This window comes from Mytilus trossulus, chromosome 2 (genome assembly GCF_036588685.1).
Source record: "Mytilus trossulus isolate FHL-02 chromosome 2, PNRI_Mtr1.1.1.hap1, whole genome shotgun sequence".
NCBI classification, from domain to species: Eukaryota; Metazoa; Mollusca; class Bivalvia; order Mytilida; family Mytilidae; genus Mytilus; species Mytilus trossulus.
The window spans coordinates 63,341,564-63,360,946 of NC_086374.1; the positions used below are offsets into that span (position 1 = coordinate 63,341,564).

At 31.0% G+C, this 19,383-nt stretch overlaps 1 protein-coding gene across 2 annotated transcripts in view; it reads right to left on the bottom strand.

Annotated features, from left to right (window-relative positions):
- Positions 1 to 1,196: 1,196 nt before the first annotated feature.
- LOC134707754 (uncharacterized) overlaps positions 1,197 to 19,383 on the bottom strand; it is a 30,006-nt gene continuing 11,819 nt past the window's right edge. Inside the window, exons 4-13 of one of the 2 annotated variants that reach the window (XM_063567782.1) lie at positions 18,825 to 19,091; positions 10,981 to 11,126; positions 9,823 to 9,931; positions 8,633 to 8,745; positions 7,406 to 7,634; positions 6,445 to 7,044; positions 3,354 to 3,498; positions 2,895 to 2,972; positions 2,289 to 2,345; positions 1,197 to 1,694 (exon numbers count right to left, since the gene is read on the bottom strand). In XM_063567782.1, the coding sequence (XP_063423852.1) occupies positions 1,583 to 1,694; positions 2,289 to 2,345; positions 2,895 to 2,972; positions 3,354 to 3,498; positions 6,445 to 7,044; positions 7,406 to 7,634; positions 8,633 to 8,745; positions 9,823 to 9,931; positions 10,981 to 11,126; positions 18,825 to 19,091 (1,856 nt within the window). In that variant the 3' untranslated portion in view covers positions 1,197 to 1,582. Of the gene's footprint in view, positions 1,695 to 2,288; positions 2,349 to 2,894; positions 2,973 to 3,353; positions 3,499 to 6,444; positions 7,045 to 7,405; positions 7,635 to 8,632; positions 8,746 to 9,822; positions 9,932 to 10,980; positions 11,127 to 18,824; positions 19,092 to 19,383 lie in introns of both variants that reach the window. The other variant, XM_063567781.1, reaches the window with a different exon arrangement.

A 19,383-nucleotide genomic window follows, 5' to 3' on the forward strand; every position in this document is an offset into this window, starting at 1 on the left:
GAAATTTCACTTGTAAAATTAGTTACAAGGGATCATAGTCTCATCTGTTATCAATAAAACTATAACTTGAAAAAGAACTTTAATACTGTGTGAAACAGATCTTCAAAGTTAACACAATATTCTAAAAATGAGAGAAAATGAAGAATAAGAATGACACAGACCAAAAAGAATAAAAAAGACAATGAATTTCCTGTACTTAAAAAAAAAAAAAAATCGTTTTATATTTTCATACTATCATGTTAATCATATTGTTTTCTTAGTCGAATTATAAGTTGTAATTGTAGTTTTCTCTGATACGTAGTTTTTATTATCATTCTCTTCATATTTCATGTTTACTGACATCGGTGGTAAATGCATTCTAACTGGTCTTCATTCGTATATGAAGCGTGCTTAACACAAGTGAGTGTCTTTCAAAAACTGAAATATTCGACTATTCGAAGTTTAGAAATATACACATAAGATAATTGACTTGATGACTGTGATAAACAACTTACCGTTTCATGCAATTATTTGTCAAGCCATGTTGCCAACCATGCTGGTTTGGTGAATTTTACCTTTGGTTTAAACTTGTTTATTTCTATATCTAAACAAATGAAGGACTGTAATCCGGTTTTTTTTCTTTCTCATGTGACTGTTTATGTAGGATCAGTGAATAATGTATCTATATTTTGTGCTCGTATGAATACTTTGTAAAATGCAACTAACACAGAATATAAATTTATGATCTATTTTGTTAATCAAATCCGATGTTATTTTTTGCACTTCAGAGTTTCTGTTGTTTTTTGTTTCTCTCGGTTTTAGTTGATAACCCGGAGTTCCTTCTCTCAATTAATTCATGACTTTTGAACATCGGTATACTACTTTTGCCTTTACTTATCACTCTTGTTATCAGACAGTAATGATAATAATAATAATAATAATAATAATAATAATAATAATAATAATAATAATAATAATAATAATAATAATAATAATAATAATAAAAATAATAATAATAATCGTAATAATAATAATAATAATAATAATAATAATAATAATAAAAAAAAGATAATAATAGTTATTATATTAGCAAAAAAATAGGCTTTTTAACATTTTTAGTACTATTTTAATAAACATTTTATTTTGAAAACAAACAATAATGTAACAATATAAAATATGATTTCAAAGATATAAGTCGTTTTGGTATCACAACTCAATTGTCTATCTTTTCACCTGAATTAAAAATTAAACTCCTTTCGTTAATTTAAAGGAAACCGTAAACTATGAACGACGTGTTTTCACAATTCTATTGTTTCTATTTCTTATACTCTGCCTTATATAATCCACCACACTATTTCGCCAGTTTTTCCACTAATGTCTTTATTTAAACCTAACCTAGAATTATCTAAATCCCATGCCGTTGTTTTATTCCAACATACAATAAAGATTTGATAATATTTCTGATAGGTTTGTTATTCTGTGTCCAGAGTCCACCAATAGAAACTAATTCCTTAGCTTTAACTTATCCATTTATTGAATATGATTCAATTTAACGTTATGTTGGTCGACGTTGATGACAGTATTCATTAAGAAATTTTTCGCACTATATAGTATATTCCATATAAGTACTTGACGCTAAAGTTGATGAAGACGTACCGTGATTTCTAACGTACATCGGGTTAGTAAAAGTTACATCTGGAGGTGGACCACTTGGGCTGTAAAAAGCATAAAATATTAGTATTAACAAAATAGAGACACGGACAAATGTTATTTCATTAACACGGATTTTGAAATTGAGTTGATAGAGATACAGATACCAGCGACAAATTCTTTTCATCACTAGTATTTCAATCGGATTAAACATTTGGCAAGGAACAAGGTGTAAACGAGTGGTTTTAGTTATAAGAAAGAAGCATATTTGTACACACTTATTGCGTAATCAAATAAAACTTTTATCTATTCTTTAAATGTAGGATCTACCATGTCCTATAGCAGTTCTTTTTCATTAATTCATGGATGCAACGAGAAATCTTTTTGATTTACTACGTTAGAAATGCAATAAGATAACTCAAATGATCCACTTCATATACGGTGAAGAGAATGTTGCTCCTCTTGTTTGTATTGCGTATTGATATTGAAATAAACGGTGAATGAATTCATAGCTAGGTATAAAACAAAAAATAAAAGCAAGGTAATAACCAAACATGACTACCTATCTGTTATAGAGGATACATGAGCACATTCAACTCCAAAGATGTAGAGAATAACAGTCAAACTGACAATTAAAGTGGCTATTGGATGATACAAACCTCGGTTGTGGAAGATTGATGCTTTCAGAAGATCCTTTGTCTAAATTGTCGTTTAAGCTGCTGAAATAAAGTATAAAGTTTATAGAATTTCCTTTGAAACAAAATACTGTATATGAATATTTACGCGAGATTTAGACGTGATATGGTATTGACTGTTAGCTAAGCAATACTGAGATATTTTGGCTATTTTTTATATCCTTTTAGGTGTACAGCTCCTCAACGTTTTTGCACTTCTTATACATCCTTGCTTAAATATTCGGCTTAGAGTGTCCATTTTGTAGCAAATCCAGAAAAGCGTTTCGGACAACATGGCAATTAGAACGTGTTTGTAATTTTTTTTTCCGTTTATCATATAAGCCAAAATATTATAATTTGATATTTTTCGAAAAGAAAATAATTCTAAATTGTTCATTACTTATGCATATTACGGAATACAACAGATGTCAGCCGCGTAAACAAAGCTTAAAATGAACCAACAATAAACGGTCAGATAGTTATCAAAGGTACTAGGATTAAGGTTATCTATTCCTGGGATAAAACAATCCATAGTTTTCCGAAAAATTTAAAGTTAGAATAATTTTATAGCTGATATCACAATATACGTACTTATCATGACGGTACAACGTCTCACTTTCCTCAGTAAATGGCAAATTACTTGTATTACGTCGTTTTGGTATTCTAGTCCTGTGACAAAAAGAAAGTAATATTAATTTGCATTTCAAAAATTGGTGTTTCAAGAATATTCACAATTAGTATTCTAACAGTACAGTTATCTGTAAATATCTCTTAAATCGTAAATAATTTTTTTATAGGCAAAATTTTGATACAAGATTTCTACTCCTATTATGGTTTAGTAAAGCTATTTTATTTTCGTCATTTGATGATAGTTAATCTATTGAAATTCGATTTCTGCATCTACAAACACTATTCATAGTAACCATTAAATAATAATCGGTACGATCAAAGCGTTTTTGAACATAGTTCTGTAAAACATCTTTTATCATGAGTGATTTTTTTTTAAAAGTAAGCGGATAAAAATTCTGACTGGAAAAATCTGTTTCTTACCTATAATATCGGCATACAATAACTAGTGTTACAACCACAACTGTTACTATAAATATGAATATTATTATCATTATAATTATTGTATGCCACAGTCGAACATTTCTTGTTGTTAAATCCTTGTCCATCTGTGTAACAGCAATATTTTCTGTAAGGGAAAAATACATTTTTGAATACATGAACAAATGCTCATCAGTCAAAAAATATTTTAAGATTAAAATGATATTGTGCATAAATATTTTCATAACTACTTTTTGTTTTTTCATAGTAAATTATGTGTTTGAATAGTTGTATAATGGGTTAGATGCTGACTTTGTAATGTCCAGCGGCAAAAAAAAATACTGATCTTGTAAATGCTAAAAAAGTTTTTTCTTATATTTTGAAGAAAAAAAAAACCACAAACTTCATGCTGTGTTGGATTTAATAGTACTCATAGTTACTGAAAGTTTGTCATGCTTGAAAAAGCCCATTTTTTAATAAAGAAAATACAGGCTGTTAAGAGCATGTGCCGCTCATCTGGATTTAACTGATACTTCTGTAATAGTCACTCTGTAACATTGAAGACTATAATATGATCCATGAATTAAATATCGTTTTGTTTGTTTGTTGGTCTTGTTATGCTTACCATTTTGTACCATTCATGCAGTGTTTCGCTATCTGCCAGAAAACACAAAATTTACGTTTACCTCTTGTAGGTTTAGGTGTACAAACTGTCATAGGTAATCTGAGAAGAAATTGTTCATGTGCAATGCAATAATATTAGTTCATTGGCCGTTAAAACTTCTTCTCTTGACATGCAGATGAAAAATACAAAATGAAAATGCTAATTGTCAATCCCTTTGCGATGGCGTGAATTTTGAAATTAATCCCCACAGTAACACATCGTGTCAACAACACAATCCAATATAGACTTCATAAACAATATCATTAAACTGCAGTTTTACGATAAGATACAAACAAAACAAAAAACTACAGAGCATAGTCGACGAATAAAAAGTTGTGAAGATAAACAGGCGTAAAGTTATGTTACTGTGGTGTTAACATAGAAAAGAGATTACGTAAAGTTGTGTTACTGCGGTGTTAAAATAGAAAGGAGTTTACGTAATAGACAGTCAATCCAGACGTAAATGACACATTAAGTTGTAAAAATACCAATAATAATCCGAAGTTTAACTACTCAACAACAGAAAAAAAACTATTCAAGCACAGTAGAGTGTTGTTCAAATTTTTTAGATAACTTTTCCGGACCATATCATCCCCTGATACTTCACAATTTAATTTTTTTATGATTTCAACTTGTTAAACAATCGTTATCAATTGCACTGAATGTTTCATAACATGTTTGCTGTATCAGTGAAAAACTACACCACAGAAAATACAATGAATTGTTTTTGAAAAATAGATTACATCGCGTATATATTGAAGCAAACAACATATCAGTGACTCTAGAATCAAAACAAATTTGAAACCAAATCAACTGCAAAGTTAAAGCATGTACTTCCGATCTTACAATTATGATATTAAACAAGAATGTGGACTTATTGAAGTTCAGTATTTTTGTGATTTCACTTTTTAATCAGAGGAAGGTAATGTTCCCTTGAGACGAATGCTAAAACAAATGTTTCAAAAAATAAGTCTAGTCAAACATTTATCAAGAATCAAGTAAAAAATGATGATCTTATCTTTCATAGACATATTAAGGGTGTCTTTGGCGTAATACAAGTTAAAGGCAACAACAATGCGTCGATTTACAAATCTCATAAATCTTTGAAAAAGGTTCGAATAGGGAAAAACAAAACTAAAGGAATCGCATTAAATCCCGTTTCAGTGAGTGGTTGCATCTCATTTATTGAAGCAAATATCTGTATCTTTTCCTTGATATTTACTCAAATGAAAACTTCAAGCTAGATCTACGACAAACACAATGATTTCAATTACCGAATTGGCAACTTCCCGTTTCTCAAAAGAAAAATGAAAACAACACGTTATAAACTTTATTGCGACCATATAGCATACCCTCTGCTCAATCGATCGTATGTTACATCTTTTTGGTATTTTGTTTTGTAATGTGTCTTGTACCAAAATTATAATTTAATACGCCAGACGCGCGTTTCTACTACATAAGACTTATCAGTGACGTTAAGTTAAAAAGATATTAATCCAAACAAGTACAAAGACAAAGTAGAATAGTATTGAGGACCAAAATCTAAAACAAGTGGTGCCAAATAGGTATTCTATGCCTTGGAGCAGAAAATCCTTAGTATTTCGAAAAAATCATACTTTTGTAAACAAGTAATTTGTAAAATGATCACGTAATTGATATTCATATCAACATCTAAGTGCGGACTACTGGCCCGGTGATACCCTCGGGGACGAATTGTCTACCCGCAGCGGCATTGACCTAGTTGTGTTAATAGTTCTCAAAGAGGGACAAAAGATACCAAACTAAAGAAAAAGCAACACGTACCAAAGGTACCAGGATTATAATTTAATACGCCAGACGTGCGTTTTGTCTACATAAGACTCATCAGTGACGCTCAATCAAAATAGTTATCAAGCCAAACAAGTAAAAAGTTGAAGAGCTTCGTGGACCTAAAACTCCAAAAGGTTGTGCCAAATACGGTTAGGGAAATCTATGCCTGGAAAAAACACAAACAAAAAACAAAATATTAGGAATCAAGTTCAACTTGGTGGGAATATCACATAAAAGAACCTTTAGAAATGAGCAACTTTGAGGAATTTGCAACCGTTTCTTTTAGCATTATCTATCAGTAAAATTTTGTGAAATCATATTATTCAAATCAGGCAAATACCAAAGCACTCGCTACAAGATGAATATCAAAATTTGACCATAGCAAGATACCTAATTGTGTGAACTCACAATATAAATACTCGAATCGAAAATGGAAATCCTAAAAATTGAACACCAAAAAGGCGAAACAACTAACACATAGAACGACAAATGGTACAGAATCGACGCGATGGAGTTCTTAATTGATTAGTTATACTGCTATTGTCAAAGATATTGTCAAAGCAATACATTTGATTTGTATACTCATATAAAGATTGAGATATCTATATAATAAACACAAACCTGATTCTGTTGTTTGATCAATCATCTGTGATTGTTGTGATTTATCTACAGGAGAATCATTATGTCTTGGTTCTACAAACATTGCTATCAATGATAGGTGTGAGGCATTGAATGGGAATATTTTGGCCGCTGTTTCAGTTGTAATAGTTGCGCTTGTAGTTTGTATTGTTGTCATTTTTTCTGTTGACGTAATAGTTGTATCTTCGGCTGTTGTTGATTCAACTGTAGTAGTTGGTGGATAAAAGAACTTATAAACAGCATGAAAACCCCTTTCTTGTACTCTATCGTCAGATATAAACGTCACAGATAACACATTTAGTGATGAAGTATATGCATGTATTCCTTTTTTACCACAAAGTGATGCTAGTCTTGAAGAATTCTTTGTTGAACCGTCAAAGATCTCTAAGCGATCATATGCAGCATAACAGTTTCCTTTTATATGTTCTTCTAATTCTACAGACGTGAAACTGAGATATATTGTACTTCCATAAGGAGCTCTTATAGTCCATTTACATAATGAAAATGATGGATATTGATATGGCCATCGAGGAGATGCAAATTCACCATTATCGTCTGTAAGTACAGCACCACATGCCCAATCTATATGAATAAACGTAAAAAAGTATATTTTTTAAACAAAACAATATTTAAATTTCGAAGAAAAAAAATTCAAGCTAAACCAACAATATTTTTTTTTAAATTTAGACACTTGCATGTACTCAGTCACATGTTCGACTTTATAATCTTGCACTTTAAGATTGTATAATTTGTAACATGTGCACATTTGGTACACATTTATTGTTCATCATAGTATTATGATTTGTCTGACAACTTTCAATAGATTCACTGCGTTTAGTCAAATCGTTGGCAGATACGTGAACTGGTGCAGTGATAAAAAGCTTATAGAATATTTTCGTAGTAAAGATAAGCAAAGGATCTGATAAATAATTCTTTTACTTACCTTCCTGATAAAACAATTTAAATCCAGGCGCATCAAGTTTCGAATTGCTTTGAAAAGTAAGGCTAATACTATAAGTTTTACTTGTGTAAGTGTCAACATCATGTTGTACACAAAGTGTATCGTTCTGGTGTTTGTACTCCTCTGTTATAATAAGTCTATCATTAACCACATCACAAGGAAAGTCTGTATACTTTCCGAGATTAAAATGGATGATGGTTAGTCGTATGACCTATAAATAAAGTATGGCATACTTGATCATTCTAAATGGTGTCACTATCTACATGTTCTACTGACACTTGCCAATTTCCCGCCTTCATATATTTGGATTTGATCGTTTCTGACATTAGAGTCAGAAAAGCGCCTTTTGACTGCAATGTATTATTTATTTTTGTTTGTTACAGACAATCCTGATTAAAATATACATGATTTTGACTATTAAACTTCTCAGCTACTATACATATATTAGACGAAGGAGACAGGGCTGAAACAAGTTCTAAAGTGCACATGTAATGACAGTCAGTTCAGTTCTAGTTGACAACAATACTTATAATAATTACGATTGGCGCATAAAGAAAAATGTGAGGAATTCATTGCTATGCAATTACAGAAAAAGGTAAATCAAAGTGCACCATTCAGGCACTGATTGAAATAATTTATTGTTGGTAATATGTATAAATAATGTTTTGAAATCATATTCTATTGTTATAGTCAAATTTAAGGTAAACTTAGTGCATATATATATATTGTTAGTTCGTTAGAATATCAGTTTTATATCAAATATAATTTTATAGCAATTCATAATTTTTGTTCAATTAAACGAACAATCTTCATGTTGGTACTTAACAAATTGATATCAACAGTTATAAATAACTTAAAGAGAGCTTCACCTGTAAACCCGAATTACTGAAGTTTGAGTATATAAGAATTTCAATAATTTATCCTATTAATGGGGGTTTGCTCTTTTGTTTACAGATAGCCGTCATTGTAATCAATATGTCATCATCTGCTTTCGCAATTTCTTTTTTACTTTTTAATGCAAAAAGAACAGGCTATATTACTGTATCTGCATAGCAAGAGATGTTTAACGTTTAAAGTTCACTGAATTGTACTGTAAGTGATATGTTAACTAACAACGGGGTAAAACTACACAGTCGTAATTAGTAAGAACTAATCCGTTTCAAGCTGTAGGAGGCAATCATGCTGCATCATTTGACAAATGAAACATACCTTAAACTTTGATACTGTTATATTCCACGTACATTTCATATTATGTGGATAATTTCTGGGCCAGTTCGGACTAGCTATGTTACCCGTTGATGTTGTAAATATTCCTCCGCAGTCTAAAATAACAGAAATGCAAAGAATATAAATAGCATAAACTATTTTGAAATAATTCAATTTTGGATGTAACGCGTCTTCTGATTGACTGACGTAATTTTGTTATGAGTCCATAGACATAATTTAGAAATGTGACCGTGACGTCATCAACGTTTTTTCATGGTTTTCTACGGTTTAAAATGGAATTTGAAATTAAATTATAAGGAATGATAGTAATATTTTTTCTGTCTATTCGAAATAACATAAAAAATGTGGTGCACACTGTTAAATAACCCGCTACGCGCGTTATTCAGTGTGCACCAAATTTTTTATGTTATTTCTTCATAGACAGAAAAAATATTACAGTCATTCCTTAAATATTCGTTTATGCATTACCTAATTAATGTACCTTAAACCATTTTTATAAAGCATACAGTCTGTGTATTAGATGTTATAAACATCTAATGAGAAATTCACGTCTACAATCTATTCAAACATTTCATTTTTATGTCTAAATATATGTTTACAAGAAATGGAAAAAATAAAATTGTTAATCTGGCGCGTCCAAAAATGATTTTCTGTACTTACTGTCATCAGCACTAATATATAAAATATAAAAAAGATGTAAAAACTTTAGGAGCCATATATCTAAAATGCGAATATCAAAACAAAAGCAAAGACATTTTATGATCAGCCATGTCTAAGATAGTTAGAAACTAAGTGTCATTATCATTAAAATTATTAATGTTAAATTTATGAAATATAATGAGTTATAACAATGGAGATTTGATATTGAGAAATGCGTCAGAATTTGTATATTTAAAAAAAAAAACATTTATGACATTTTATCGGTTCTAAAATAAAAGATTAACGATTATATATTTTTTTCGTTCGACTTAGTTGTTAATTTCGTTCGGTTTTCATATTTTATCTTTATAACTTATCTGACTTTAATTAGTTCTAAGAATATTTTGTTTTTCAAAAACAGTATCAATATGACAAGTAATAATATTAGCAGTACCATTTTCCCTACACCAGATCAACATATACACTAACTCGATTTTATAATTCGTTTACGAGTAACAGCTATTTATTCTTACCTAAATAAGGTTTCATTTCAAAATGGTGTACCTGTGCATGACCATGTGAAGTTAGACCACCTACGTCACTTCCTGTTTTTGAACTCAAAAGACATTTAACGTCTTGGATCTATAAAAGACAGCAAATATATTATAGCATGTAGCAGGTACCCCTTATTTGTAATATTCACTTAAGATAGCAACCATTTAATTATCTGGATTCGGGCAAAAATTGTACGCAAAAATCAGCTCTGTGAAACCAAAATGAAACAAAAATCCGGTCTTCGTGCTTGTTCATATGCGGTGTTATCGGTTATCGGTGGTGTCAACATTTGTCAGAATGCAGATGTAATCGACTTACACAAAGGCTGTATCAGAAATTGTAGTAACAGCTACGGTCAAATTTTTATCAATTTGCACATGTGTTCTTGTTGATATGAGTCCGATATTTGATACATGTCTATATTGTTTGAAATCGTTGAATGATTTTCAGAGTATTTTGATTTTGAAATGAGAAACTCTATTTATTCTAAAAATCTTTTATCGTATTGTGATTTCATCGATCTTAAACTTGATATTTGATGTGAAAATGAAATATTAATGTTAATAATAATATATTTTGGATAATTTGAAGTGTGTAAAGATATCTTCATTAACAGTATGAAATGGCACATGCACTGTTACAAACATTTTATTACAATTTATACTAAATATGATTATAGCGAGAAACGCATATAGTCAGTCTACTAGTATATACCATGCTTGACTTTTAATCAAGAAATTAGTATATGAGAAGTTTCATTGTGATAATGCGCTTGTATAGTTATTCAAAACCGAAACAGAAATATTCACCCGATTGTAGCTTTTTTATATAGCGATATCAGAAAACAAAACAGTTGTAAACAATATTTTATTGGACGCCGGTCACTATTTATCTTCTTTTTGTTATTTATTGTCATCTGCTTATCCTTTTCAAAGCTCGATATAGGGTATGAGAATCGTAGGAGGTGTTATTGTCGAAATATTTAAATGTTCAATCGACGATCTTTAGCAAACAAAAAATATGTTTATCGATCATAAGGAGTATTGGTGGGTATGCCTGCACTTCCTTTTAAATCTCCCTTGCATTACTATCTATTGTTTTCCCTTATGTTGTACAGTTAAGTATATCTATCTTACCTGATAATCAAATGATCTGCATATAAATTCTCTCTCCATCAAACACATCCTGGCACATTTACTTGGTGTAATATGTGATATTGTTTTCTCGTTATGTCCAACTATTGCTGAGTACGGCGCTGGATAAAACTTTTCCAAATACTCATCTGCGAAATAAATTGATCAAACTCAACTGAAAATCTAAGTAATTAAATAATAAAAGATATTTCATTTTTTAAAACAAGAAAGAAAATAACAAAAGGCAACCAGAAAACAACAATATAGATAACTATAGATCGAACAATCGAAAACCAACACACAGGGGTGAATTGATTATCATACATACGTTAAACAGAGACATCTCATAAGCTTAAGATTCACAGATGAAGAAAAGCTAAAAGATGTATAAAGAAAATATATGAACTCCAAAATGAGTATAATTTTAAATGACAATAAAATCTTGACTCAGTTCTAGGAGGAACATAATGTGTACTCGAAACATCAAAATCAAGTCCTATATCTGAATGGTTTATGGCTAAGTCTAAAACGATAATTAAATTCAAGGTTGTTTGACTGTTAGACAGGGTATTGGCAGTGTTAACATCTTGCATGCAAAAGCTTAATCGAATTTTCGTTTTTGTGTTAATATTCTTATAATTCATTCAGTGTTACCGAAGCTTTACATATTAGACGTAAATCCTTCAAGAATCTGTCTGGGAAACTCGATAAAACTACAGTGCAAAAAATTGCTTATGAATCACATCAATTCACCTCAAATGACCAGCCAAAACTTTATTAATCAATTCAGCTAGCCACAAGTTTCGAACTTTAGTTTGGGGAATAACCCAAAGACTTCCAAGGGACAACCATCCGACCATAAGTAAATACAGTCTAACATTTTCAATAAATCAATTCTGTCAGACGGCGTTAATGAAAGAGAATAATAGGATATAATTATAGAGTCAATATCTGACTTTTTGTCACTCTCGGTGACATTAGGACTGACGTGGGGGTAAATTCACTAATATCTTAGCAAACGATACACCATCATAATAATACAACCAGGGAAGAAAACTCAAATATCATTTAGGTGAAAAAAGTAAGAATACCTCAAAAAAATTGATAGTCGGAATGGGTTATTATATTGAAACAGCAAAAACAAAAGAGAAGAACTTCAAAATAAACCCTGTTTAAACTTTACTTAAAGAAAATAATATAAAAATAATAATACCATTCACTTTCTTAAAAACAATACCATTGAATAGCTGTTCTTAAATAGACTATCAATAATACCACGCTATTGCTGGTCCGGTTTTGGAATAGCATACATTGTGTAGTTTACTTGAACTTGTACAGACTTGTGAGGCACCCTTGACTTTAAGAAGAAAAACTGCAATAAAAGTGTTGATCGTTTTCTTTGAGTTTCGTCAGATGCGTAAAATGTGTGAAGACTCGGAATTAATGCAGTATTTCTCTTTTATTCTTAAAAAAAAACAGAGCGAGAAAAATGCATGGGCGATTTCTTATTTTTATTTTTTCCCCATCAAATTGAGGTGTTATAACAGATAATGAACTTAAACAAGTATACTATCTTTTATGTAAATAAACTTATTTCGATCGGACTTTTCTTCTACATGGCAGTATTGAACACATTAATCTTTAAAGATGTAAAGCTAAAGGAAAGTCTATCATAGATCACATATATATCATCGTCAAAGTGGTCAACGATTTTCCCGGGCAGAGAAATTAATTAACTTGCATTTGTTTTGTCAGAGGTTGACATTTCGGTAAATAAGATGACTTTTATGATTGATATTTAGAAAATTATAGAGAATAAACCATGCAGCTAATAACCAACAAATATAGCGTAAAGGAAACGGCTTGAAGATGTATTATTAAATCAGAATATTAAGCACCTCTTCCAATCAATTAACAAGAGAGCTGAAGGTCAACTGTTCGTGCTTGGCGGAATAATGTATATATATATATATATATATATATATATATATATATATGTAACAACAAATATTGAAAAAAATATTTCCTTTAATTTCAACAAGATTCTGGTATAATTCTGTTGTATGTACCATTGGCCAGTACAGTCGTTATCCTTGACAAAAACAACACCTTTATTTCTAACGTGTACCTGTTATGAATGTTCTTGCGTATTTTTGTGCTGGGTTTCTGGCAAGTAGTATTTTAGCGATATTTTTTAATAGTGTCATGAAGAGGGAGACATGGCTAGATGTCCTGTACCAACTCAGGTAAATGGCAGTTGTTATCAAATAGTTCTATGTGTGTTGGCGTCTGTTTTTGTAGCACTTCATGGATCCTGCTGTTCCTTTGTTGTACGCTTATGTGTTTTTTCGGTTTTGGTTTGTAACCCGGATCTGCTTTCTATGAATTGATTTATGGTTTTTGAACACCGGTATACAACTATTGCCTTTATTCATAATAGCATTATCCATTTTAAACTACGGTGAACCAAACTACGGAAACAAAATCGTCACAACGTACCTGATATAACAAATAAAAAACTGCGCTCTGAAATCTTACCATGATCCTCAAGATAAATTAACGTTTAAAAACTTTGTCAAATATACAAATACAAATTGAACTAGTTTTGTTGCTATGTGCACTCTCGTTTGATTTCAATATCGATCATTCACATATTGAATGTTCTTAAACAGAATTGGAGAGATTCATTTCGATCAAATATATTTGAGAACGTGGTTTTGAATTAAAATCCTTCCAAAATGTGTTTGTAAGTCAGGAAGTGTAGCAAGATTTGTTATTAAATGACTGTTCACTGAACGATGATTGACGTTTGTGGTAAACACATAAATGGTTGAGTATCTCTACACAAGGCATGTTTGGTTAAGATGACATAAACACATTGTTGTTAATAAAAGTCTGTCTCCATCTCTTATATTGTCAATTAAGTTTTCAATCTGCATTAATTGAAGATGTTTTCAGCTGGAAACTAAATAAATTCTTCCAGAATTGATTTTTGTATTATCTATAAAAAGAACGCAAATAGTTGCTTGAAGCCTTTTATCTTCTATACAATAGACAAATAAAAGACGCAATATAATGGTTTGCCATTATTGTTTCAATGAACTTTATGTTGAAAATTGAACATTTCATCTACGCAGACTAAAATATCGAAATTAGATAAGTTTAATAGTGGCATTCACATTAATAACACAATTTGTACTTGTATTTTTCATGTTAAGTGGTGTTGACATTCGTTGTGATATGCCGACGTCTTTTGCGAAGGAGATGAAGTTGCCGTCAATATGATATTTATCTATTAAGATTACAACACCATATTGACTCCTGTACCCCTATTTTTGATATTTTTACCTATTATGTCTGTTAGTTTTGATTACGCGTTGATGTCAATTAAATGAATATGATATTTGTTTTCAATTCGTTTGATGTGTTTGAGTTTTTTATTTTGCCATTTGATGAGTGAATTTCCGAGTTTAGTTTTCCTTGGACATACTTTTCATGTTTTACTTTTTATACAAAGCTGTTAATCGGCCCGAGTCAAAAAAAGTTTTGACGAATAAAATTAACAGATCAAATATATCTGCATTAAACACCGAATGATACTAGTAATCAAAAATTAAAACAAAATTAAGGAGTACCACTACAGACGTTGTTCCAAACTTAAGGTAGTCAAATAAACATATCTGTGGCATTGTTACATTTGTACGTTTTTGAAGAACATTAATCCGACTAGTCGTCAAGTAAAATATTTGATATCTTAAACAGAATTAGTAAACATAAAAGACAGAGGTAAACGAAACATTTCGTGGGTTAAACTTTTTCTCTTATTTTTTTCATTTTTAAAAGACAAATAATGTTTATCATAAACTGCAATAATCAACTTATTTAAATATTCCAGAGTAATAAAAGAAGCAATAAAAATAAATATAAAATATCATTAAAGTATATTCGTGAGACATACAACTAGCTCAAAGTTTTAATCTGAGGACTATAAAGAACGATTTTTATACAATTACAATATTGTAATAGGAATTTTTTTTTGTGTGAAGAAAACCATTTCTATTTTATTACAGATGTCAATAAAATCACCAAACAATATTAATAACATAAATTTCATCATCAGAATTTTGAGATATATAATGAGAATATACAATCTTGAAGTTAATCCTTTCCATACACATGATATTCTTCATTGGGCTTATTGTAAAAACACTTTGCAGTTCAACTTGTTGTACCTTCTTGTGTTCAACCGCGAACCAGTTTAATTAATTCTACTTCTCGGGGGTATTGAATTAAAAAGATTCAGTATGATGAATAAGCCAATATCAACTAGAGAGTCTTCATTCATTTTGTTGGCACGAGTAATTCTCAATGAATTGAGCGAGATTTCTTTAATTAATGAGACACAAGACTTTATCAAGACGATAACGGCTTTATAGAACAAATTCGATTGGTACTTGTAACCTTCAAGATAAAGTTGTAGAACGGATTTGAAAGGAAGTTTTGAAGTTGTTTGCATGTGCAATACAGTGATATTGATTCATTACCCTTTTGCCTTTTTTTGGTTTATTTTTTACATAAAAATTTCAAAACTTATTTATTTTCTCTTCTTTTTGGTCGTACAATATTCGTTTAAGTTTTAAAAATAATATCTGGCTTTAATAACCTGAATTTCGGTTAAAAAATATGTCTACGTTTGCATTCTTGTGTCACTATTTTAATCACACTGAGAGTTTATGGTCGATCTCTTAAATTAACTGTAAATTATTTGTTATTAATTTTGGTAGCTGTTGGTGTACGTCTCTTATTCCAGGATCATCTCACTTGTTAACAAAATTGTAGATCTTCCAACCACAGACAATAAAATTTCCCACAATCACAAAAATAACTAGAGGCTCTAAAGAGCCTGTGTCGCTCACCTTGGTCTATGTGCATATTAAACAAAGGACACAAATGGATTCATGACAAAATTGTATTTTGGTGATGGTGATGTGTATTAAGTTCTTACTTTACTGAACGTTCTTGCTTCTTACAATTATATCTATAATGAACCTTGCCCATTAGTAACAGAGAAAAATATTTGGTAAAAATTTACATAAATTTACCGAATTAATGAAAATTGTTAAAAATTGACTATAAAGGGCAATAACTCCTTAAGGGGTCAATTGACCATTTAGGTCATGTTGACTTATTTGTAGATCTTACTTTGCTGAACATTATTGCTGTTTACAGTTTATCTCTATTTATAATAGTATTCAAGATAATAACCAAAAACGGCAAAATTTCTTTAAAAATTACCAATTGGAGGGCAGCAAGCCAACAACCGATTGTCCAATTCATCTGAAAATTTCAGGGCAGATAGATATTGACCTGATAAACATTTTTATCCCATGTCAAATTTCCTTAAAATGCTTTGGTTTTTGAGTTATAAGCCAAAAACTGCATTTTACCCCTATGTTCTATTTTTAGTCGTGGCGGCCATCTTGGTTGGTTGACTGGGTCACGCCACACATTTTTTAAACTAGATACCCCAAAGATGATTGTGGCCAAGTTTGGATTAATTTGGCTCAGTAGTTTCAGAGGAGAAGATTTTTGTAAAAGATTACTTAGATTTATGAAAAATGGTTAAAAATTAACTATAAAGGGCAATAACTCCTAAAGGGGTCAACTGACCATTTCGGTCATGTTGACTAATTTGTAAATCTAACTTTGCTGAACATTATTACTGTTTACAGTTTATCTCTATCTATAATAATATTCAAAATAATAACCAAAAACAGCAAAATTTTCCTCAAAATTACCAATTCAGGGGCAGCAACCCAACAACAGGTTAACCGATTCATCTGAAAATTTCAGGGCAGATAGATCTTGACCTGATAAACATTTTTATCCCATGTCAGATTTCCTCTAAATGCTTTGGTTTTTGAGTTATAAGCCAAAAACTGCATTTTACCCCTATGTTCTATTTTTAGCCGTGGCAGCCATCTTGGTTGGATGACCGGGTCACGCCACACATTTTTTAAACTAGATACCCCAATGATGATTGTGGCCAAGTTTGGTTTGATTTGGCCCAGTAGTTTTAGAGGAGAAGATTTTTGTAAAAGATTACTTAGATTTATGAAAAATTGTTAAAAATTGACTATAAAGGGCAATAACTCCTAAAGGGGTCAACTGACCATTTCGGTCATGTTGACTTATTTGTAAATCTAACTTTGCTGAACATTATTACTGGTTACAGTTTATCTCTATCTATATTAATATTCAAGATAATAACCAAAAACAGCAAAATTTCCTCAAAATTACCAATTCAGGGGCAGCAACCCAACAACAGGTTAACCGATTCATCTGAAAATTTCAGGGCAGATAGATCTTGACCTGATAAACATTTTTATCCCATGTGAGATTTCCTCTAAATGCTTTGGTTTTTGAGTTATAAGCCAAAAACTGCATTTTACCCCTATGTTCTATTTTTAGCCGTGGCGGCCATCTTGGTTGGATGACCGGGTCAAGCCACACATTTTTCAAACTAGATACCCCAATGATGATTGTGGCCAAGTTTGGTTTGATTTGGCCCAGTAGTTTCAGAGGAGAAGATTTTTGTAAAAGCTAACGCCGGACGACGGACGCCGGACGCCGGACGCCAAGTGATGAGAAAAGCTCACTTGGCCCTTTGGGCCAGGTGAGCTAAAAATCATTAGACGTTTAATCACTTCATTTGTACTTTCACTAGAATAAAAACAATGTAATTTTTAGTTATAAGGTTGTCATCACACAACAATTTTATGTTTTTTTTATTGAGCATAGTCATTATTCATTTCGTCAGCATCTATCTAATTGATACCCTGAAGAATACGATAAGCTATAAACCTACTTTTATTGAGTCTTAATCATTACATATAAGTAAGAACTACAATTAAGCTTAGGTTTTTCTTATGTATTTGTGGAAACGTCTACTGACATAGACTACCTTGAATTATCTGACGTTTTTAAATCTTGTTTCCTTTTTTATTTAGTTATGAACAATTAAAATATACTAACATATAGTCCAATTTTTAGTGTTTGAATTGACAAAAAGAATCCCCGATAAAACCAGGGGTGACACTATGTGGCTTCGGAAAGGTAAGAATTACTGCAACATTTCTGATTGTCATCGTGTTGCTGATGGCAAGTATAATTCGTTGATATGTCGAAATCAATAAATGTACATTATCACTGAACTAGTATATTTGTTTAGGGGCCAGTTAAATGACGCTTCCGGGTGCGGGAATTTCTCGCTGCATTGAAGACCTGTTGGTGACCTTCTGCTGTTGTCTGTTCTATGGTCGGGTTGTTGTCTCTTTGACACATTCCCCATTTCCATTCTCAACTTTATTAGGGGGAAAAATAATCCGGTTTTGTAAGTAGTGTTATGAAAAGAAGATTTAAAGGAAACTTTGTATGAAAGAATAGAACAAAAATTCCTCTTAAAGGTTAAAACAAATAATCTAAAAAAAAAAGGTCTACGACCAACTTTAATTTGTTTGATGTGGTGGTTACCTAATTATCGATATAAATTTTGGCGAACGATTGATTTCAAAAGGTCGAATAGATCTTATGACAAATCCGAATACCATCTACAGTAGTTACTTTTACGTAAAAATATGTATATATTAAACAGGTGGACATTTATGGAACTGTATTTGGAAAAACATTTCAGATTTTCGGGTCCTAAACACTTCTCAACTTTGTTTCTGATTTGACGTTTTAGCATTTATGATTCGAGCGTCTGCGATGAGTTTTCAAAGACGGAACGCGAGTCTAGTGTACACAATTATAAGCTTGTTATCTTTGATTAGTTTCTGGTTACTTACCTTTCACCTCAAAATGCATAGATTTTGATTCTTCTGAGTAATCATTCTGTAAACCATGGACATTAGCTGCTATATATTGACTCATGTGACACGATTTATCATTAAATAAGTAGTCAAAACTGGAGCAGGTAAAACCAGTTTCAACCAGACACAACTGAGCGCAGTATTCTAAATTTACTCCAAGCATTATCTTGTTGTAGACGTGTATTCCTTCAAGATGGCGTAATGTTCCATATCCAAAATTGATAAAATTTTCAAACGGTCCATCTGAAAGCAACAATATTTAAATATTATATTTTGTCAAAATATAGGAAGGGCTAAATTACCTTGAACTTGTTTTTCAAACTAGGGCCATTTTCAATTTTATTCATATACTATCGCAGCCCAATGTGTGTCCTTGAAGATTCTCATAATGTTATGGATTCGTTTTAAACAGATCTCCAAATAATAAAGCCTGAAGAAAATATATCATTCCTCAAGTTTGAAAGCCACGGTTTTAGAAAATTGTGAGGTGTAAACGAATTTCACAATTAACCGAATCTCTCAAATACTCGTTTTG